The 24,993-nt window shown below is 35.1% G+C and overlaps 1 protein-coding gene across 1 annotated transcript in view; it reads right to left on the bottom strand.

Moving 5' to 3' along the window:
* The window catches only part of SEMA3C (semaphorin 3C), a 158,943-nt gene that overhangs the window by 73,637 nt on the left and 60,313 nt on the right, over positions 1 to 24,993 (bottom strand). Inside the window, exons 3-4 of the mRNA XM_079150557.1 lie at positions 3,833 to 3,993; positions 2,699 to 2,761 (exon numbers count right to left, since the gene is read on the bottom strand). Of these exons, the coding sequence (XP_079006683.1) occupies positions 2,699 to 2,761; positions 3,833 to 3,993 (224 nt within the window). The remainder of the gene's footprint in view (positions 1 to 2,698; positions 2,762 to 3,832; positions 3,994 to 24,993) is intronic.

The following is a 24,993-nucleotide window of genomic DNA, read 5'->3' as shown; positions in this document are numbered from 1 at the left end:
TTCCAAAATATTCCCGCTGCACCATATTTTTCTTGTCATGAGTGTGTAACCTTAGCATTTACCCCTTTCTCCTGGAAGGGTAGCATGTTTTCCTGGTGAAGGGTGCTGTACCTAGAGCTGAAAAGTTGAGTCACAGCACCATGTCCACAATGTCCCACTTGCTCATGGTGTAGCTGTAGGTAGGTTCCTCGCTCTGATATTTGTCTACTTTCTTTATCTTAAAAATGTGGGTGGTGTCAATAACATTTAGCCTGTAGAATGGTTATGAGGATTAAAATAAAGCACTTAGAAGAGTGCCTGGCCTATCCCATTAAATATTGGGTACTACTACTTGGTAATCATTGCATGTATGTCTCATCACCTTGAGTGGATTGGAAAGACTCTTAAAGGTAAGGGACGCACCTTATTCACCTCTACTTTCTACATAATAACTGATGTGTACAAATTAAAATATTCAATTCCTATGCTTAAAAAAATAAAATGTTAGGCTATTAAACGATATTTATTCCAATAGTGATGTCATCTTTACATATTTGGTTTCATGGAAAAGTATACTAAAAATAGGTTGTTCTATAGAACTTTCAAAGATTTATTTCTCATTATTTTTCTACCACTGCCTCCCCCACTCCACTGGTGGCCCATTTAATGGAGACTTCTCTTGTACGTTTTTCACACATAAAATGAGATGGATTTCTTAGACTTCCCCTTCTTTTACACGGAACATGTATTTCCAAGAACTAGTTTAACTATTGTTTTGTAATATCTAAACAATGTTGTGTGTACAAACAAAATCTTTCCAGCTGAGTCTTTAAAAATAACTAGAATAGAGCTCTCTACTAGTATGATAACTAGTTATGTGGACAAATTTAAAAATATCCATCAATGATACTACAGCAAAAAAAAAATAATACCTATGGAAGGATGTAAATATGTATTGAAAATTATATATTATAACTTTTAATTATACAAAGGCAAATAATCAAGGGTTTCTATTTGCCAAAGGAGGTAAAAATCAAATGATTTGGCTAAGATTCTTTGGAAGATAAACAGCAATTTTGAGAAACAGAATATGCAGTATAACCATAGTCCACATATTTTGCCTTAGGCAGTTTTTATGAATGGGAAATGTAAATGGTTTTGCTGAAAGGACAATCAAATTCAGTTATATTGCCCCAGGATATTATTTTGGCAAAAGGCAAGACATGATAGATAAACATGCATGGGAAACATCTTTTTCATTTTTTCCTCTAGTTTATGGCTCAGAAGATTCCTTGGATAGCAAATGTACCCCAGCAAATATTTTCTACCCTCTTTTAAATTCATTTCATTGGATGAACTATAGAATTGAAAAAGTAAGACCCAGAATTGAATCAATCCTGGTAAATCTCTCTTGCCACAACCCTTTGATTACTTGGTGATTCCATATTCCAGAGTCGTCGGTGGCTCTGCATTGAGTCAGACATTTTTGGAACATTGACTGAAGAGTCTATGGAAGTTGAGTGACTTTTCCTCACAACTGGCCAAGCCTGTTGAAGCTTCAGAACACTCCCCAATCCATTTCAGAGTCCAGATGTCACTCCTACCAGCATGTCTTTCCCTGCACTGCAAAATAAGTGCTTATTCAACAGTCTTTGACACTAACTTGAGGCTAGTATTTGATATGGTCTCAGACCTGGATGTGTGTAATTTTACCCAATCACCATATTTCCATCTCAGTCCCAACTCAGCACGAATTCTTCTGTTCCTTTCATAAAGGTTGACTTTTGCAACAAGATAATAAGGCTAATTAAAGCCAGAATTGTGTCTGGTTTTGCACAAATTATGTCTCTACCAACTGGCACTATGCCAGATACATAACAGGTGCTCAATCAGCATTTAGTGAATGAATAATTGAAGGAAAGAATGAAGGAAGAAAAAAAGGAAAGAACCTCTTCATCAAATTATTTCCAAGAGTGGGTGATTTGGATACTTTGTTCTCTCATGCTATTTTTCATGTTTGACACCAAAAGATAAAATGACATATGTACTTGGTAAACATTAAATGGCTTCTGCACATGAAAGATTGGCTTCATGCATTTCTTATATAATTTTCAGGAATAACTTAATGTGTTAATAAGTCATTTGTAGAAATCAATACAGATGTCTTACTTGATTCTGTACTCAAGACCACTTAAAGGAATACAATTTGCACAAGAATTCCAAGGTACATTTATCAATACTTCCATCTAAATGATCATGATTTTCTGGTTATTTTTAATTAACAAAGGTACCATTCATCACTGGTGATTTACATCTCTAGAATGTGCCAGCTAACCACTGGTTTATCATCAAGAATCTTTGGAAAAGCACACATGGTATCTGGGAGCAGCTCCAGACATTTGCATTATCATTATTTCAGCAGCCTGCTGAGAATTCTGTAGGCTGGATTCACTTGGAACAGGGGTTATTACTGAAATCCATCATGAAAAGTGTCTGCATGAAATAACAAAAGCAAGGCAGGACATTTTTACCCAGTCAGGAATTCCAAAACTGCATATGGTGTGAGAATTCCAATCTCTTCACATCTACATTTTTAACATGTGTCCAGTCAAGGATTTAAAACACCAACACCCTTTGTCTTGTTCTGGTCTACAATCAAAGTGCACGGACCTAAAGAACAAATATTTAAGGTAGTTTGTTGCTTTTTAAAAATACTCACTGTAGGATCTTTGCCAGCCATTTTGCACTCTTCAACTTTGATCGTAGATGCTGGCCAGAAAACCTGCTCAGAAAGGAAAACAGGTTGCATAATCACTTGGCTATATAACAGCTCAATGCTCTTCGTTGACTTTTTGCTAACAGATTTCCTTAAGGCATTTCTATATTTTTGCTTTAAAATTCTTTCGTATTTTATCTTATGAACTCAATATTATGTTATTCTAACAACTATCTTTTTGTTTCTTTAACAAAAGCCTTGCAATAACAATGCACATTTACTAACTGTATATTAAAATAAGGTCATTATTAATATAAAGGTACACAATTAATGCATATTTTGCTCATTTTTATTCATAACGTATTTTTCCCAACTACTTATCCCACAATGCATTCACATATATGCTGCCGTCAGTTTAGTATTACTTTTGCTAAGTCACCGAGCCTGACTAGTAGATTTACTTAAAGTGGCCCCTATATCCTTTAACAGCTAAAAGAGCTTGGATGAAATCCAGGAGATTCTCCGAAGTACTATGCCAGTGTTTTAAGACACTGTTGTCTCGTCTTGGGTCGGGTCAGATAGTAATGATTACTTTTTTCAGTTGTTAGCTTGTTGCTCATTTTAACAATAAATGCAAAATTTCTTTCCTATAATAAATTTATAATTAATCTTTATTTCTTTACTCCAGTGAAGTTCAGTTATTTTATTGTGAGACTGAATGATAAATATAGGCCACACTTGTTTAAATAACTGTGCACTGGAGACTGAAGTTCATTTTAAACCCTGTGTGGATTACATACACCAGATGAGGCAGATCTTCCTTGAACATGGCCATTTTGTTCATGCTATACCCATGCTTCTCTTTTTGTCTTTCTATATATGTGAACACAGGAAGTATTTTCTCATGTAGCTTCAGGTTTTAGTTTAATAAAAACCATGAATCTAGACAGGGAGAACTGAACTCATAAATTTTCAGACCATGAAAGAAAAACTTCTTTGATACATATGACATGTGTCTAGCATTTTCTATAGTTCTAATGAAATACATATTCTTTTTTCATTATATGTGAAATTCTTAAAGGAAAAAAAATGGCACCCAGAAGGTCAAAATGGCCCTCAAGAAAATGACAAACTTACACTCAAAGGTTCTTGACTTATATTGTTAATATTCAGGGACAGAATGTGGTCTTTGCTGCCCACATAGATCCGGTCCTGATCTTCATCCATTAGTAGTATCCTGTAGTCTAAAGGGTGGTGGGACAGGCTGAAGTACTCAGAGGTCTTGGTTTCCCGGAGCTCTGTAATAGTGAACAACACATGTAAAACTATAATGTCTTGGCTCTATAATTCTATGATTTCAATGAAAAGTCTTACAAGAATATTTATCAAAAATGTCGATACATTTTTCTACTAAAAATGGAGATATGTTAATGGACTACTGTGTTTATGCTCAAGTAAAAACAAAGAAATCAAAAAATCCAGTGTTAAAGTTAATGGTAATACTATGTGATTCAAATTATGCACATGTGCAATAACCTCCAGTTTGTTTTATTAGTGGATGCCATTGCTCAAAACTAGTTAAAATAGATGAATCATAAAATATATAATAGTAGAACAAAAAGCAAAACCAACAGCTTTGAGAATGTCTTATTTTCTATGAATGTTCTTTTCTTAGTTTTAGTACATTCACCATTTTAGAATCATGTCCTATTCTAAATAACTTGCTTACTTCCTCAACATAGTTTTAATTAGTCTAACATATTTTTCTATAAATAATTTGAAAAGAGATCTATTTTTCCATTTTATCTCATTCAGGTGGCAATGTTCTTTAAATGACAGCAAGCCTATGAGTGTATCAAAGGGAAAATATGAAATTTCAAACACCTGAATCTTTGTATTTTAAGCATCTCAATGATCTGTGACTCATGTTCTTTTAAGTTCATTTACATTTAATATGTGCCTGAGTAGTTGCCCTTTAAGGACAATGAATGTATCATGACAATAAAAGCAGTCAATAACCATTGGCGCAGAGGCAATTTTCTCTGCAGGCAAAATGTTCCTTTGCACAATTTAAGACTTTTCTATTCAAATGATTTAGGATTTTTTTTTGTTCTTTTGATTGATTATGATCTGAAACTCTATGAAAGAAAACTGCTTTTAGAGACTACTGCTCCCAAGATGAACTGATTCTTAATTCTAAATCAGATTTGTAGAAACTTTGATATGGTTATAGTTTCACAAACCAATGGAAAAAAATGATACTATTACTTATAGATGTCAAGAATTATATTCTTTAAGACATATCCTACATGAGAAGATACAGAAGTCACACATTTGACCTGTTTTCTAGGCACACCAGTTAAGACGGTCTACCATAATCTTCTCCAGGTAGTTTTAGTCGATGATATTAAATGTTATCCAAGTAGCATATTGTAATGCCAGACTGTGGCACCAAACTTTCTGTGATACTGAGCACAGTTAGATACCTAACCTCTCTGTGCTTCAATTTCCTCATCTGTAAAAAGCAACAAAAACAGAGCCTTGGGAACTTAGAATTCCCGTGAAAATCAACTGAAATAATACTTTACTTCACGTATAGTAAATAATAATTTACTTCACGTAAATACTTGAAATGAGTAATAAAAAGTGTTCAATAAATTATAATTCTTATTACTGTTAGGAGTATTAGTGTCAAGTTTGCATCATTAATTAAAAAACAGAAAAGAATTCAGCTAAAATGGATACATATTTTCCTCCTTTTAACTTTTTTTTTTTTAATTTAAGGAACTCACATCCATAAAATTATTAACACAATATTAAAGCATATTCTCAGATATACTGTTCATATAATAGTAAAGTATATGATTTTTAATGTGGAAAAATAACTAAGAAAAAATTTTCAGAAGAATTTTGAAAAGCAAAATTGTGAGAAGAGACAAGAACAAAACACAGGTAGGTCACTGACAACAAGGGATAGGATATAGATCTTTGCAAATTAGATTAGGGCTCCTGAGCACAGGCGAGTGTGCTGGTCTTCCAGTTTCTGAGTCTCACTAGACATCATGGACAGAATGGTGACATAGTTAACAGGTGGTATCACTGACCCAGAAACTGGGACAGCTTCTTTTATGAGGAGATGAAAAAAGGTGATGGGGGGAGGTAGATATCGTTCACAAACAATGGTCAGTCCATGCTAGAGCAGAGGTTAAGGCTAATAGGAAACATTTCTAAGAGCCAAGAATGTGGGACAGAACTCAGGATCAAGGCAAGTGTCACTCAAAGGTCAGAGGAGACACAGATTGTTTTCACTCTGCCTAAAATTCCAGTGTTTTACCAAGCTTGCTTTTTCATTGATGGGATGCAATTCACAGTTATGCAAACATCGTGGATAGGTTATAGCTTGGGCAGCAGAAGAGACCTGAACTAGTATCTTTTGTATAAATAATTCTCCAGTGAAATAAATAGAATAAAGCTATAAAATGACTGAGTTCTGGCCTCTAGGGCCCAACCACTGGAAGGGGTCTGAATCACAGGTCTACCATTTCATTTTGATATGTACTTATAAAACTCTCTGAATGCAAGCATCCTCATTTGTAAAGTAAGGATACTAATAAACCTGCATCCTCACTGGGCTACTGGGAAAATTTAAATTGGATGTGCACATTAAGTGAACCTTAGTTATAGTGATGCTAGTTACACAGGATACCTATTTGAGACATGGGGCAAGACATCAATACTTAGCCAACAAAGGACAACTCCTTACATGAGGGAGGAAAAAGGGAGAACTAGATTGTTTAATTTATATTTAATATTAATATATCTAATATTTAAACTTTTTAGATGTAGAATCTACTTGAATTACTTGAGAAGGAGAGTACAATAATAAAATAAGACAATCTTAAGGGAAATAATTTGAGTGTCCGGGTAACTTTGGAGTGTGAGAACTGAAAGACTGAGAGAGTTATAGTCACCAAGATATAATGCTGATAAACTCCAGATATACAAGAAAGGGAAGGAAGAATTGATGTGACAAACACTTAAAATCAAGGATATGGAATGACTGTATTTGAGATTGGGCTGGGATAAAGAGAAGGCACAATTTCTCCCAAAGTTTAGTTTAGGTTTATTTTTTTTTTTTTTTCAAAATATTCTGATTTTTTTCCCCTTTTCTCCCTCTTTTCCTAATCCATATTGAAATATAGCCAAGAGTGTGTTCTTAGCCAGGAAAATAGCTCCAATTGATTTTTGTTTGCAATTAATAACAATGACAATTCTCTTCTTTACCTGTTTCATTAGAAAATAATCGATATTTTACATTAATTCAAATACCAGAGGGAGCAATAACCACATCAACTTGAAGACCTTTCTGGTCCAAGGATTTTTAATCTCTGTTCCTGAGCCATAAAGCATTTTCCGATTTAATCATCTGTAGCTCATTGACTGTTTGACAGCTGTTAACCAGGAAGATTTACTTCGGAAGTGCCCTTCTCCTGATAGGAGCCTAGGCTATTTTGTTAAAATGCTATTTAAATTGCTGTTGGTAGAAATGATTAAATTTGGGGGCCTGAGAAAATTATAATTATTTCTCCTATTTTAGAATAAAGAGCTGAGTTCAAAGCAATGAGAATTTTAGCTATAAAAAGAATGACCCAAGAATCTATCATTTTGATTCAATGTAGATCCAACTTCTGTAAATAAGTGATTCAATTACTCGGCCACCAGTATACAAAATGACTGATTTAATGGTTTGCTTCCAGTGAGAGAAAGAAATCACAATTATTTTTAGTTCCTCATCTGAACAAGTCAAAGAATGGAACTGTCTTACGTTTCTTTTCATCTTAATGATGTCATCCTTTTTACAGTATCAGAGGTACAGCTACTTGTGTTGTTTCTCAGGCCATACCCAACTGATTGAGAAGGGACTTGGCTGAGAGGATGTAGTCTTAGAAAATGCAGCCCCTCAAAGGGCAGCATAGGTCTCCAAGTTCCTGGGAAAGTCTCCTGGGAAACAGCATTAAAGAAAAAATAGAACATGTTTCTCTCCTGAACTCCACATTATTGTAGAGTTCTATGATGGAAAATCACTGCAGTGCCTTCTATGCCAATGTTTCTTGAGGGAAACTTTACAGCACAGTATGCTCACCTAAAGTTTATGTGTTCACATGAACTTTCCTTTGTAATGGAAGCCACTGTGAGACTTGAGAATTTAACCCAAACTAGAACAATACATTCCCCAAAATATTAACACTAGCATTGTAAGCTTTTGAGTCTACTTAAGAATAGTCAGTATATGGCTACAGCAATTAAAATTAAAACCACCAATATACAGTAATATTTTATATCTGTCAATAACACTCCATTTCAGTCACATAATAAATAACCTTTGGTTTCTGTTAAGCCAGCGATTTTAATATTTCTGAGGTGACTAAGTCATTAAGAATCTCATTCATGTGCTCAGGAATGTAATCTTATTGGAGAGTTTATAGTGTTCCCTTTTATGAATAATATGCATTTGTTAAACTACATAGAAAGGGAGTTCATATATTCAGAATACATTATTTATCTTTGGTCTTTTTGAAATTCCAAAATAGGCAAAAAATTATTTGCTTGAAAATCACTTCCCAGAAGTCTCTCACTTAGAAGTATATACAATAATTAATCATTAATTATTTAAAACTCATGATGTACTATTAATTTCTTATTCAACACATATTTATTGAATCTTTTCACACAGGGCTGGACATTTTGCACAAACAGAGGACACAGCTATGAAGATATGACCTTGTGACAACTTTAAGTCCTACCTTATGTTCTGTTATTTTGTTTGCCTAGCCCAGTGCAACATCCCCCCATCATAAACTTAACTCTGCCCCAGGCAGAATGCACACTGCAGATTTCAAAGTAAATCCTTGGGATACCTTTTACTTAAGAGATAGTGCTACTGACAGGTTAATTTCCTGTCTTGAAAGTGTTATCTCCAAGAATTTTAAGTAGAGTGGGCTCAAATGACCCATCCTCTCCCTGAGGCTTAAGGTTTTGCAACTGGGTTAGAAACTGAACTTCACCTGTCCCTCCAGGAAAAATTGCAGATACAAGAGCAGTAAAACTTTACCTGACTGAAACTACAGCTCCTAATTTCTAAAGTAAACAGAGACCAGAAGGCAAGTTGTTAAAATCACATTTGCTCAAAATTAATAGCCCCCACAACACCTGCGGGCTCACAAGTAGGAGTAACTGTTGTAGGTGCTTTATATACTTATTTCATTTGATTTTTCATTCAAAGCTTCTGCATTAAGTCCTAATATTATTCTAGTTCCACATACAAAGAAACAAAAATTCAGTGTATTTAAGCAACCTAACAAAGTCACACAGTAAAATCTGTGATTCAAAGAGAAGGCTGTGAACCCCATGGGATACATTCTTGCTTTTCTAATCAGATGGATAACCTCATCACTTATTTGTTGAGTTTCTATTGTGTTCTTGCCCTGCACATGAGTTTGTCCAATATCCAATCAAGTCCAAGAAATGCCTCAGCCTCTCAAATCTAGACTGCCAGCTGGGAAGAGGTAGAGACCACACTGCAAACAACTTGAGATAGATCAAATCCTAGGATGAATTACTGAGCAGAGGACCACTCCATGTGCTCATGACATTATCTCTGGAGGCCCAAGAGGCTGCAGGAAAGTGGGTCAGACTTAGTTCATGCGGAAGATAAAAGGTTCCGCTCTTCTATGTTTCTTGAGAGATGGGCATGATTAGCTGAGTGGAAGCAAAATACCAGATGCATGAAAGAAGGAATGAAAGACACACTTCAGTGAGCCTGGTCAGAGAAAAGCAAGAGTGAACACGGGATGTACTTCCCAGGCATTGGCTCAGAGGGAAGATTAGCAAACATACAGGAGTCTTTATAAAGACAAAGTCTTGCTCGGGTTTGCCCCAGACAGCCCCAGTTCATGCTCGTTTTCCCAGCATAATAATCAATAGTGCCCCCTTTCATTCTCAAAAGATTCATGGTTTAGCTGTTAAGTTATATGGTCATTGTACTCTTAGGTCCCCTCTCCTTAATTGTCTTGAATGGCTTTCTATTACTTTTAGGACCAAATCCAAATTTTAACACATCCTTCAAGGCCTGGCCTGATCTGGTTTAAGATGACCTCACTAGAAATGTCAATCATCACTACTGGCGTATTTTCTTTGCATTCTTGCCCTTTTTTTTCACATCCTAAAACTTGCTGTGCTCCTTTCTGCTTCAGAGCCTTTAGATATGTTTATTTCTCCTCAAGATTTTTCCTGACTTCTAACTCCTACTCATAAGTAGAAAAATAGTTTCACTGTAATTTAAATAGAGCTGCTTTATTAAAACTTCCTTGACCCTTTATGTGAATTCTCAGGTCTGCTGATATTTACTTTTATTTTGTTGTTATTCTGTTTTTTGGTTTTTGTGGTTTTCTCTTCTCTGGACGGCTGCCTGGAAGACTATTTGAAACTGGTTCAAAATGCCATGGGCTGGGGATGGGGCTAGCACTGTATGATTACTAAGTTCCATTTTTGTCTTTGAGGGCAAAACTGATTCTGAATAAGAGACTATGTTTTTTCTTCAATAACATTCTACCTTTTCTCCTGCTATGTTGAGTTTTAAGATCTTCAATTTTGGTGAATTAAAGATTTGAGCATTAACCAATAAAATGAGAAAAAATCATCAACTTTTAGAATATTAGGGTTTTTTTAACAAGTTTTTTTTAGTTGTATATGGATACAATGCCTTTATTTTATGTGTTTATTTTTATGTGGTGCTGAGGAGCAAACCCAGTGCCTCCATGTGCTAGAAAAGTGCTTTGCCTCTGAGCTACAGCCCCAGCCCCAATATTAGGATTTTTGTGAAATAATTCATCCTGATTAAAAAGTGGGGTGTGAGTCTTGGTGTTGGGGGGTCAGCTTTGGGATTAGTTTACAGAGGTTGAAATTCTACTTTCATCTTTTGTCAATACAGGATTTTTCCTTGTCCCCATTTACACCTATCCTGTATCTTAAGTCCTTCATCTTCAATGTAAAAAGAAGGAGATTATTTAGTAGACAGAATGATATCTAATTTTCCCTGCAGTCATAAAACTAAGAAAAGAATTGCTTTTTTACTATTTGCAAATATTATATACTACAAGCATTATCCATATATTTTGTTATAGAATATCCATTAAGCTAATGCAATGAATATTTCATGTTATAATAAATCTGGTAGAAAAAAAATGGGTGTTCACAAACTTATCTTAGAAATACAGCTACAGTAATGCCCCTGTGCATTTTTAGGATAAATGAAATTAAAAAAAAAAAAAAAAAACTCTCATTTTTGTTATCCTATCTGAAACAGATTCTATTTCTGTGTGTGGTTCAGTTAAATAGAGAATCTTAAATTCTGACTTTCCTTCTTTCAATCTAACTTGGAAGACATGAAAGCAGATTTCAAAGATTTTACGTGCCAATCTTTGACTCCTTGCTTGGGAAGCAATGGTCACATTCTATCTCAGCGTATGAAGAACATTCCATGAGGGAAGAGCTCAGATGTCTTGAGAGACTGAAATGAAAGGAAGTAACTTCTGGAAAGCAGAACTGATCTGAACCTATTGCTAAACCATAGGGAGACAACATATACACTCATATACACTGAGATGTCCACATCAGCGGTGTTCGTTAAGTCAGGAAGGCCTCGGTTTCAGAGTGTCCACTTGAGATGCAAACAAGGGAGATAAACTTGTGGAGGAGAAAGCACTTCATCTGACACCTGCTTTCTAGAGTTCTTGACACCTCTGGAAGAACAGCTAGGTGGCAAAGTGTTCAAGAACTGTGAACACTAAGATGGGGTCTAAGATGGTCAGCAAAATATGAAAACATAACAGAAAGGGAAAAAATAGTTAAAAGCAAGGGAGTGTATAATTACAATTGAAAGTGCTGTCTGCTAAATATAATACTATGCTGATTACAATTGTTTACATAGGAATTTCCGGATATGGAAAACATTTTCTTATGCTGTTAGTTTTTAAATCAGTGAATATTCAATATGAAAACAATTATTAAAATTTCATTCACAAAAAAAAATGAATCTGGGAGTTAAATATTGTAAAACACAAATATCGAAGACCATGAGTGGTGGGATGGACGTGTAAAGACAGTCGAGTACTTGAGACCAATGGGTGTGAGTGGGAAGAGATGGAGAATCAGCATGGTGTTTCATGCCAGCAAAACCTCAGGGAAGAAAGAACACACTAGACCCCATTCTCCACACCCAAATCCCACTGTGACCACAGTGGAACCACAGAAGCAAGATTCTGACAATAACATTAAACACATCTGTCACAAAATATGTCTTACATAGAGAGTTTCTATGTTTTCAGTAAAACTTGCTTGTATACCTTTTAGCCTTCCAATGGAACTCCTACTCAGATACTGTAATTACAGTGAGAAGAGAAGGAGACCCATATGCTGAGTGAGGTCTCTTGCCCATTTTACCCTCATAAGTTATCTGATCCTTTATGCCACGGGTTCCCATGACATCAAGCTTGTATTTGTATATAATACAGTAGGCTCTACACAAAATAAAAATACTTTTTGAGGCTTATATTTACACAATCATTCAATAGATGGTATACGAGACAAGGACTTGGTAAAAAGATGAAAAGTTTTGGTCTCTCTCTGCAAGAGGATAGCTTTGAGTGGGGACACATAAACTATTGCAGAAGAAGACTCCAGAAGTAGAGGGAGCACTGGAGAAGGAAGATTAAGACTTACTGGGCAAAACCAGGATATCTTAGAAGGAAGTGCTTGAATTTATTTCTTCATTCAATATTAGTTGAGCCACTCTTCATAGTAAACTAAAAAAATCACAATAATAAATGCAGAAAGTACAGTAAAAGACAAGAAATGCTCTGACAACAAGGGCAACTGCCTTATATCAGGGATCAGAAAAAAACCACTGTGAGGAAGTGTGATGTAAACTGTGACCTCAAGGATAAATAATGAGCTAATAAAGAGATACGCATTTTCCAGAGAGTTGGAAGGAGCTTGTGTGGAAACCTGAGGCAGAAGATTCAAAGGATGATCAGAATTTTTGGAATTGCTAAAGAAGCAGATTTGTGTGGGGATTTCTGAGCAGAAATGAGGAGCCAAACAACATGCAAAACTACTTACAAACTGCTTGAATGTCACAGCAACATGAAAAGATGCAAACTCCCTGAATGTCAAACCAAAATGGTTAGATTTTTCCCAAGTCAATTGAGATGCCAATGAAAAAATTTGAGAATGTATAGGACATAATCACATGTAAGTTTTTTGAAAAGATAATTCTGCTAATGAAGAGTTCTTGAGAGATTATTTTTGATAAAATATTAAGTGAATAGTAGAATAAAAAATATTTGTACACCTAAAGTATGACATGTCTACATAGAAATATACATACACAGAAAGAATTTCTAGAAAAAAAATTCAACTTATTAATATTCTTCTTCACACTGTATTCAAATAGAAGAGTCTGATAACACTGAGGGCTCACTTTGGTGTCCTGAGAGTTAAAGGATTGTAATTACTCTTTGATCAAGAAACAAGCAGGGCAAACTTTCTTTATGGACCACTGTGATTTACATATTTTCTCAAACAGAAGTTGAGTTGCATTGCAACTAACAAAATGTTGAACTAGACAAGAAGGAAATACAAATTACTAACTGGAAAACAGCTACATATTGCCAAAAATTCTCTATCTCTAGATTCCTTCGGAATGATGAAAGGCCACCCACAACTTTTAGTAAGACAATTTGGAAGTTAACAACCCAGCTCCCCCCACAAACCAAATTCTTGAACTATGTTTTCAATTGATGCATTCTTAATTCCATTTTCATTTGAGCACAGGGAAGATATAATAAACTGTATACTATAAAATCTCAATTTTAAGAAGCCAGACTTTATGAACAAAAAGATATACAGATGTTTTCCTAAAGAGAGAGATGTTTTGTCTAAATATTATTTAGTTCAATGTGACTCATTGTTTAATCAAGTTATTGCATTTGGCTTGAAAACAAGAAAGAAGGTTGGAGAACTCTAGAGGACAGTAGAGGCATGCTTCTTTCACTTCAAACACATTTGTCAGACATTCAATGCAGAAGTCCCCCTGTCTCCTTTTTTTCTTGTATCTTTCTCCCCTGACACAGTCTAAAATACAAGGTCAGTGACTCTGCAGCATTGAGCTGCTGGAGAGGAGATTTAAACAGTCCTTGGGAGTGTGCTCCTACATAGTAATGGAGCTATCCTTTGATTCTTTTCAAGAGAAGCATAAAGGATCCAACCATGTTTCCTGCAGCTTTGAAAACCCCAGGCACATCATAAACACAATGGCTCTTCAATGTATATGCAAGACACTTCTCTTTTCTTCCTGCTAGACTGTGAGGCCATTTGTTTTCAAATTTCACATGATGGTATTTTGTAGTGTCATCACTCAATCTTTCAAGAGAAGATAGTGTTGCACATTTTTTTTTTGTTTTGTTTTTGCTCTGGGAACATAATATTTATCATTCTTGCATGCACTTCAAGGAGAATAGCAGAAAGTGAGACTCAAAGCTTATTTATTTTACAAGATGGTGCCGCCTTCATGAGGTAAACATCAGCCATGACTGTCTCAATTTCAGTGTACAAATAAAATCTTTTGGTGGATATAAGGCACCCTTAAGAGAGGAAGTGGCAAACCATAGAAACCAAAAAAGGTTAATCTGAGTATTAATGGCTCTTGGTCTATTTTTAACATGGAAGTAAATTTATTTCCATGTACTTATGGACACTTTTGAATCACAAATATCAAGAAGCAAAATGTATTTTATTGGGCAAAATGAGAGGTGTGCATATTGAGGTGATATTATTTGATAAACTTCATGCTAAGCAATTTTAGTGACTCAGTGGGATTAAGTCAAAGAAGCCACATTATGCCATACATCCAAAAGACTGGATAAGCAGGTTTATGGTTAGGTATTTGCCTTTGGTTTCTTTTCATCAAAGAGACATACAAAAGTTGTTCTTCCCTATTTTTAAACCTTTGCAAGCATTGTTACTTCATAAACAGTGAATTCAAAAATAACAAAGATTATCTTTTAACATTCAAATGGAAAATTGCTAGTGTGATTCAAATCAAAAGTCAATTTAACCAAAAATACACAGAAAATTAAAATGGATTTCGCTCTCTCTCTCTCTCTCTCTCTCTCTCTCTCTCTCTCTCTCTCTCTCTCTCTCTCTGACCCAATGCATTTTCCTGGAACAAAATCTGGCTTTTGAAGACAGTTCTACTGTCAAATCTTGGCACTGTATCTGACTAGTTATGTGACCTTAGGAAAATTACTTAAATTATTGGTGCCTAAGTGTCTCTACCTGAATGATGGAAATAATAATACCTGTCTCCTGGGACTATTGTGCTAATTGAATGAGAAAATAACTGTGAAGCACTTATAGCCTCAGAGCTTTCACTCATATTTGATGGTCTGCATGCCACAGAATTCAGTTTTTAAACAGTATTATTTGTGCAATGTCCTACCTTTAAAGCATGACTTTATAGCTGTTGTCTGAGTTAATTTTTACTAAGTAAAATATTGAATTATTGTCTAGTTAGTATTAAAGTGCCATCAGTATTACAATTAAAAATGGCATCTCAAAATTTTAGCAAAAATAATTTTTGTATTCTAACATCAAAATAAACAAGAACAGTAAAAACAATTTTGCATCACATCATCCAATTTTAATTTACCACTTAACATTAATTGATTCCTACCAAGAATATACAAAATACCTACACATTTTCTAAGAACAGTTCATCACAATAATTCTATTCACTAGGTCTTATAATTTTTTTTCCACTAAATATGTGAAAAAACTGCAAATGATTCTTGGGAATCTTTTCCAAATTTTGAATGTAAGGGCTAGTGCCCATGGTCTCCAATTCTTCCTGGAGGATGAGACTACACTCAACTGATGGACTTGACCACCTTCACTTTTTTCTGAGCATAGCTATGGTTTTCTTTTCTTTCTTTCTTTCTTTCTTTCTTTCATTCTTTCTTTTTTTTAATGGTATTGAGGAATGAATCTGGGGGCATTTTTGTTTTGTTTATTTTGTGAGTGCTGCTGGGATTACAGGTGTGCACCACTGCACTGTGTCTGTCTGGTTTACAAATTTTAATGCACACAACAGCTCGGCATGCTGCTTATTAAATATAAATTAAAAAAAAATAAAAATTCTTAGGAATAAAAATATTTCTTTACAGAAACACTTATTTAGTGAGTATTTTCAGATCTGTCCATTGAACATACAAACTTGCTGCAGTACCAAGGTCAGTGCAAAGAAGAACCTATGTCTTCCCAAGGTTGCCTCCTTCAGTCAACGCAGACCTCAGCTCTCCCCTGCTCAAAGAAGGGAGATTCCTGAGACTTACCTAGGAGTCAGTCCTAACTGATTTTCTACATTACAGTCCTATCTTACTCTCTTCAGTGTCTGGGTCTTATTTTTGACCTTTAGACTCAAGTTTGCTTAAAACAGTATGCACTGCCAGGCACAGTGGCTCACACCTGTAATCCCATTGGCCCAGGAGGCTGAGGGAGGAGGATCTCAAGTTCAAAGTCAGCTCCCAAAATAGCAAGGAACTACACAATCTAAATAAAAAACAAAAAAGAGCTGGAGATGTGGCTCAGTGGTTTGAGTGGCCCCAGTATCCCCCCACAAATAGTATGCTCTTTGAGAAGAATTAGTATCAATATGTGACAAATAGGAATGTGTTTTGGAGGTATGTATTTATAAGCTAATGCTTAACAATGCTTTATATTTAAAACCACCCAACAAAAAGAACTCAAGGTCCTACAGAACATTTATCTTTCTTCACAAAGCTTTGTGAAGGCCAGTGATAATTTAAACTATTGTCAATTTTCCTGTTTCAATGAAGAAGTGAGAAGAGTCTCAAAATGTGTGAAATGGAAACAGGAGAGAGAGACTGAACCCCAAATGCATTTGCAACACTTGTACAAACTTTATCCTCAGTTTAGTTCATAGAAACTCTGATTTATATGCACGTGTGGTTCAAAAGTTCATGAACTAGCCAATTATTAGACCTTCACAACTATATTTTACTTGAAAAAAAAAATCAGTATTTTAAGTTCTCCTAAGATCCACACTTTTTTCTGCAAAATCTTATCTGGCTGATTTTCATGCATATACTACTTATTATGCTATTAAACCAAACATTTGTACAATATTATTTTCTAAATTCTCATTTATTTTCAATGCAGTCCTAGAAGGTATAGAATGTCAGAATGTGGGCCCTTGGGTGACAGCATCAACTCAAATAGCCCTCTTTGACATTTTCTTGTGTTATATAGAAGTTACTTAAGTAACTTGGAGCCTCAGTTTATATATCTATAAAATAGGGATAATGATATGATTGTTGTATGAGTTGGTTATTTGAATAAAATGAGTTAATGGATTAAATTAGAGCACTTCCCGTTATATTATACTGTTCAGAAAATATTAACTGTTATCATTATTCTTACTTTCAAGAAATACTACTAGTCTTCCTCAGAGAGGTCAGACATCATTCTCAAAGTCACTCAATAAAAAGTGGCCATTGAAGGAAAACTGAAATGATGTCTTTCTGGCTTTGGAACCACTGCCTCTTCTAGCACACTATTCCACCTTTGCACACTGTCTGTGCAAACCCTTAGAGCTCTATTGCACCATCAGTGAACCATGTCTCTGTGTTCCTTCCACCGTAACAGATCCCTGGAGAACTCCTGCTTTGCACCCAGTACATATCCTTTCTTATGCTCATTAGACACAACAAGATTAACTTATCCCACATGTCTGAGTACTCCTTAGAAATATTATTTATTTTAGAAAACTTTAGAACATTCTAGAGAGACTGGAAGATCACACCTGTTTAATGATAACTGTTTAAACTGACCTGGATAAGGTATTCAATTTTGTATCCAATTTGGGAAAAAGGGAGGGAACAGAAGAAAAAGGGTTATTTGTTAGGGTTGCCTGACTTCCAAGTATTTGTCATTCACCAGGGAAGAAACTTGAAGAAAGAGTATTATAAAGAACTCTCAGGTGTTCAGTGGTGAAGAAAAAATGTTCCTAGGTTTTCATTTAATTTTTGTAGAGCACAATAAAAGTTAGGTTAATGAAAAATTAAATATCTCAACCATACAAATACAAACCCAACCTTCTTAACATTTGAGTCAGTGAACACTAAATTGCTGTCAACTACCCATACACTTTTAAAGGTGCACTCTCATCTCCTATATTCCCTGTGATGTGGGCTGGGAACATCTATGGCACTCTGCCAGTTATGTGGCTCACCACACCTGAATAGCAATGGTATAGAATAGCTTTATTATTCTTTTTCCAAATGTAATAAGAGCAAAACTCACTAGGCACCCTCATTTGACTTTTCAAGCAATTAGCACAATGAGTCCATCATGTTATGTGTCAATAAGTCTTCCTGTGCTGAGAAGTCTGCACAGGGCTTACTGAGCCAGCAGGCATGGGAGCCACTGCTACAAGCAAGTGAGGTGGCACTGTGGGAAGCTCATACTAGACAGGACGTGTGCAGCAGAGGACAATGACAGTCTTGTTCTCATAATCTGTTTTTTATCGGTGAGTAGATCATCTCAGTGGCATTTGTAAATGAAGGGGCTTAACTGAATATTCAATAAAATCCTTTTTAATATTATATTTTTTTCCAAGTTTAAGAATTCCTTAAACTACTCTTAAACTCTACCCCAAAGTAAACTTTGAATTCTTTCAAATTTTATGTACAATGCATTCTTCTTTCCTGATATTAATTTTCTTTGCTACACATGCAACCAATCATGGTTATTTTAAGAAGTTACATGACCTCTGAATAAGGGTTAAGCAAGTAAATGTAATTAAAACTAAATTTTTTTATTTCTAGTTTTCTCTGATTTGATATTCAGAAAAAAGTTTAACACAAATTAAGTACAGGACAATAAAAATAAAACTACTTCAAGAAATATTTCTGTCTGGAATTGACTAGGACTCTCCCTCCTTAGACTACTCAAGGTTAAGCTAACTTTTGAATGCAGTAACTCCTGTACTCTCTGGATTAAAACCTCCATTAAAACAGTGCAATGGTAAACAATTCCTTTCTCTGTCTACTACATAATTGTGCCCAAAATCAAGTGGTTTAAAAACTATTTATTAAATGATGACTCTACCACCTTCATGTCTCTAGCACCTAGATAAGACACTGGACAGCACTCAAGGTCAGTCAGGTCATTGGGTGCCATATTCCAGCCTGCTAAATAGTTCTTCTCTTAGGATAATTGGGGGGGAAATTTTAGACTTCTTTTAATAAGGGCTAAAAACACTTCTTAGTTCCATTCCTCTTATAGTTTTTGTTGTTTTTATTCTTCAAAGAACTACCCTTCATTCCTCTTACTCAGTATATTTAGAAAATACAGGGGCAATGCTCTGAGTTAACATTTGTCTCCAAGCTAAACATTCTCTCTCTCCAAACTTTCCTTCATCTCATTTTGAGTGTTTCTTTCTTATGCATGTAATTTATGCAGCCTGTGCATTTTATAGAAGATGGTCATTTTTCATCCCATATTTTCATTTCATTTTTCAATTTAGGATGGGTCTATTAAAGTGACTGCTTAAGGAATCTAGATCAAGGAATTCCTTCTTTTTCTAAATCTGGAAGACCTCTCTTGAAACTGAAAACGGTCTTTCCATGAGGGATGATAAGATGGCTCATAAACCTACTTCAACACCCTTACTGTCATCACGTCTCACAGCAACACATGCTTCTTAATGCAAGAGATTTTGCTGCCTTTTAGTCCAGATTTTGAAGGTCATATACAACATGATTTTTCAGCTAAGTTTCTAAATTCAGCCTTTAGTATGTCTACCTAATTCTACCATTAGTAGATCATTACTTAATCTTCTACATTAATCTTATTTACTATTCTGCAAGAAAAAGAGTACAAGAACACTTAGCCTTCATTTTATATCATTTATAATTAGATTTTCCACCTAGAATGTCTAACAACAGAAGTCACAATGCTGTTTTAGTACTGGTGACAATTGATGAACTTTGATGTTCTGCTGAGTAAATAAATGAAAAGATAAATTAACAGAGCTAAATAAATATTTTTTCTGATTTTAAAGCACTTGATAATTTATTTTTAAGTGATAGACTACAGGATATTTTATGGTGATCTCTGTGTCATGCATAATATAATCATACACATAAATACATTTTCATAAAAGTGGTTGCCACTGATTTTAGTAGAAGTACTGTACTTTTTCATAAAAGATGCTCAAAGAGAAATGAAATAAGCACTGTACACAAGGAGAAAGAGTGAAAGATGCTCTCCATTGATGCAAATATAAATGGTAACTTTGTTTCTGGAAGGCAAGTCTTTTATAGTTTGAAATGCGCAAATGTGTACAACAAAATAGGTGTATAGAAGGTCACCTTCAATGTCTTGCCATAGGTAAGGAGATTGTGTGCAGAGCAAAAAGTTATAAACCATAAAGAAAAAAAAAAGATGAATTGAAATACATTAAAATTTAGAATTTTGATGTGGGCAAAAATTCCATTGTTTGAAAAGCAAGCCAAGTAATGGGAAAAAACTGTAAACACATATAACCTGAAAAGTGCTCAAAATTAGACTGTATAACAAACACCTAGACATCAATAAGAAAAAGATAAACTAAAGTAAAGTGAACGATGACTTGAAATAAATGTTTCACAGATATCTAAGTGACCAACAAACATTTGAAGAAGTGTTCAAATGCATTAGTAATTTAGAGATTACAAATTAAAACTGCAATGAGATGCCAATACTTAGCCACCAGGCTAGCTTAAAACTTCAGTTTTAAAATAACAATAAAAAGTTGCTGATATTCAAAATTTTTCAAGGACATCAAACAACTGAAATTTCTTATATTGCTGGAAGGAATACAAAATTCTATGACCACTTTAGAAAAAGGTTTGGCTATATCTGATCAGTTTGATCCTATGTATACTATATGATCCAACAATCCAATTCATAAGTACATTCCAAAAGGATATGTATAAGAATGTTCACAGCAGTTTTATTCATCAAAGTTCTAAACTCCAAGTGACATAAATGTCCATTGATAGGAGACTGAAAAAACAAATTACTGTAGTTTTTGTACAAGATCACTATTTTTTCCCCTTATTATTCCAAATGTCTTTATTTATTTATTTTTTATTTATTTTTATTTTTTATTATTATTATTTTTGTTTAGCTTTTAATTATTTACAGACTGCATTTTGATTCATTGTACACAAATGGGGTACATAATTTCATTTCTATGGTTGTACACAATGTAGATTCATACCATTCATGTAATCATACATGCACATAGGGTAATGATGTCTATCACAACATCACTACTGAGTAACAAAAAAGAATAAACATATCTTCACCAAATAATATCAATGACTGTCTCAAAAAATATTAAGCAAAATAAAAAATACTATACAATTACATTTAGATAAACTCAAATTTCATGTTTTAGATAAACATGAAAACTTATTCTGTGATTGTTATGGTTTAGATATGAGATGTCCTCCAAAAGCTCGTGTATGAGACACTGAAAAAAGATTCAGAGATGAAATGATTAGATTATGAGAACTATAAACTATTTGGTGGATTAATCCACTAACATGAATTAACTGGGTGGTAACTGCAGGCAGATAGGGTGTAGCTAGAGGAGGTATATCCCTGGGATCTGCCTTTGGGGCTATGTTCTGACCCTGGTGAGTGGAGTTCCTTCTGCTTCCCGTCACGTCCTGAGCTGCATTCCTCTGCCATGCCCTTCCACCATGACTTCTGCCTCACCTCAGATCTGGAGTTATGAAATCAGCCAACCATGGACTGAACCTCTGTAATTGTAAAGTCAAAATAAACTTCACTGCATTGTTCTTGTCAGGTCATTTGGTCAGTTATGAAAAAGTTGACTCAAACTATGGTGTTAGCAAGCAGGACAGTGATTATATTACATTTACAGAGAAAGGAAGGGATAGTCATTGCAAGAGTCTATAGGAGTCTGGATAAAATTTTCAACCTGGGTAGTAGTTACCCAAACATGGTCTGTTTATGCTAACTTATGTGATAACTCATAAATATTGAAGCTGTTTGTACTTTCTGTATCTATGTTTGATTTTTGAAAATTACACTTTCAAAAAGAAGAAACATTTAAATCTATAGATACCATGTTTCTGAACCAATGCGTGTATATTTTCTGTGGTTCCTGTAACAAATTACCACAAGCTTGGTGACTTACAACCACAGAAATTTATTCTTTCACACCTTTAGAAGCCAGAAATACAAGTTGGATCATTGGTCTGAAACTGAGGACAGGGCTGCATTCCCTCTGGAAGCTACAGAGGAGATTCTGTTTCTTACCCCTTCCAGCTTCTATTGATTTATTGGCTTAGACCACCCCACTCCGTTCTCTCCCTGTGTGGTCACATTGTTTTCCCTCCCCTTCTGCGTCAGCCCTCACACTCTTAGAAGGGCACGTGTGAATGTATTTAGGGCTCACCTGGAGCTAAAATGTAAAATGTAAAAGTCAATTTTGCTATGTTCCAGGAATTTCACAGGTTCCAGGAGTTAGAATGGGGACATCTTTCAGCCTACTGCAGAGTGCTGCTGACAAGAATCTGCATGAGTTCTGAGGACAGAGAAATAACATAGCACTAGCTGCTGTGGAGAAGACCTCACAGAGGAGGAGGAGAAAGATGCGCTTTTATAGATACTGGAATCTATTATGTAGGGAGGACAGGCTGTGATGGACAAAATGGCCACAAGGGATGCCAAGTGATAAAAAGTAAAAAATTCTAATATAATCCCCTATTAGAAAAGCACACCGAAATACACATGTCAAAAATATGGTACATTTTCCTTAAGAAGATAGTGTTCATTTCAGTTTTATTTGCACATCTGAATTTAGAATGGTGAAAATATTCATCTTAATTTGATAAAATATGAAGGAAGTGAAAATTATTAATGATTTATTTTTGTTTGGGTTTATTTTCCCACACCTCTGAAGCCCTTTGCCTTCTCTTAATGCCTGTGCTTATTACTCTCGTGCAGAGCTACTCAGGCAGCTAATGCCCACACAATGGGCAGTGTTGCCAGAATGGAGTGTCCGGTCATCACTCTGGCACTATGAGACTCAGACACATTTTGTTGGATGCAGATGGACACCTTTGTTATAACCCCCAACGGGGGGTTTGAGAGAAGTCCCTGTGGAGAGTCAAGACACGCGGGTATCTGCTCTTCTCAGCATTGTTACATGGACAGATTTGTCCCTGACCTCATTCATGCTACTGGTTTGAAATGATTGCCCATCCCCTCAGACCATAGCTGGTGTCACTCACTATTCACAAATCTCTTCAAAATACAAGGAGATTTGTTTCTGGCATCCTTTCATTGAAAACAAAACAGATACAGTCATAATCTTCATCATGAAAACTCGGGTCATTGTACAATTTAAAAATTTTTTTGCTCTAATTTGTACTGTATGTTTAAGTGAGACATCAAAATTAACCTGAAAAAAATAGTTTGGTTTAAGAGAGGTTATTGATTAAAAAAAATTCTTATTATTCTGGAAGAGTATATGTACACCAACAAAATGCTCTGAAAGAAAACGACAAAAAAAAAAAAAAAAAATCTTATTCAAGAATTTCAGTTTATCCTTCTTGTCCTGAAGGTAGCTTCAGAGAAGATTCCATGTGAATCTGGACAATAAATAAGCTTATGAATATGTGTGAACGGGGAGACTCAGTAGTCCTTTATCTGACCACACTTTGGAAAGCAATTTCCCTATGCAGTCCACTATAGGGTGCTACTAAAGAATAGCATAGGTGCTGCCATTGGAAGGTAGAAGTCTTAGGTAGAAGCTGAGTTCTGGGGCCCCATTTCTGGGCCAGAAATGAACCAACATGTTAGGTGTTAGCTCCTGGTCTGGGGTAGGGCTAAGGCCACCCATGTAGAAAAGGGTCACCTGGGGTTTTCCAGTACAGATACCCCTAGCTTATGAAGGTTCAACTTAGAATTTTTCAACTCTGCCATGGTGCAAAAGCTATATACATGCAGCAGAAATTGTACTTTGAATTTAGAATGCTGACATTTTCCTAGACTTGTAACATGTGACAATCATGCAGCTTAGTCAAGGAAGTGACCATGAAGGTAGATGACCAGTACTGCACCATAGTCAATAAATTACATGGGATATTCAACAGTATGATAAAAATAGGTCTGGGTTACATGATTTTGCCTAACTGCAGGCAAATATGAGCTTTCTGAGTACACGTAGGTTGGATTACAAGCTACGATGTTCAGCAGTTTAGGTAAATTAAATGCATTTTTAGTTATGATATTTTCAATTTATAGTGAACTATTTGGGTGTAACCCCATCTTAAGTAGAAGAGCATCTTTATTTTCATATCAACAGAGGAATATTGATATATATCAGTTGAATATTAGAAGTATTAATGGGTGGTGGCCATCTATGCTTCTTATATCATTATGGATAAAATGGTATTTTATCCAACAATTAAACCCAGTTTAATTAATGACTAATACATATCCTCTTTCTGGCCTAAAATATCTGCTTGAAAGACCAAGATTAATGTACACATATGTAGTTTACCAATAACATTAGTTTCTATTTTTATATTTTATTACTGTAATGTTTTGAAATTTCTGGAACATGGACTCACTGATGTAACAATGTTGTTTCTGTATTTAGATATGAGTCATAACCAGATATTCTGCAGACATTTGAGAGTCACATGAAACTGCTATGTCACTGTCTATTATGTCTGCTTCAGGAGGCTTGTGCAGCTCTTTAGGATTTTTCATGTCATTTCTGTTTCTATATATTGGAATTATAAGAGACAAGCAATACAAGCATTTAATATTTATAAGTAATATTTTTTATAAGTCCTTTGTATGATTATGGGCCATCTCATTTAATCATCGTAATAACTATAGAAGCAAAGAGACTATAATTTATCCTTCAAAATGGGACATTTTCAAGTGTGAAAGGGGAAGCTGGTACGAGTCGCTTCATAGCAATTGGCATAAACAGGGACGCTCCAGCCAATGCTGATGGATAGTCATGGTATACAAGATGATTATTTTAATCCTAATGTAAGGTGAGAAATTTAGGGCACAGATGTTCCAATAATGTGCCACATCACAGCAGAATCAGGTCTGTC

The sequence above is a fragment of the Sciurus vulgaris genome, assembly GCF_902686455.1.
Source record: "Sciurus vulgaris genome assembly, chromosome: 8".
Taxonomy (NCBI): domain Eukaryota; kingdom Metazoa; phylum Chordata; class Mammalia; order Rodentia; family Sciuridae; genus Sciurus; species Sciurus vulgaris.
The sequence above is the reverse complement of the archived record's forward strand: the minus strand, read 5'-3'. Positions and strand labels throughout refer to the sequence as shown.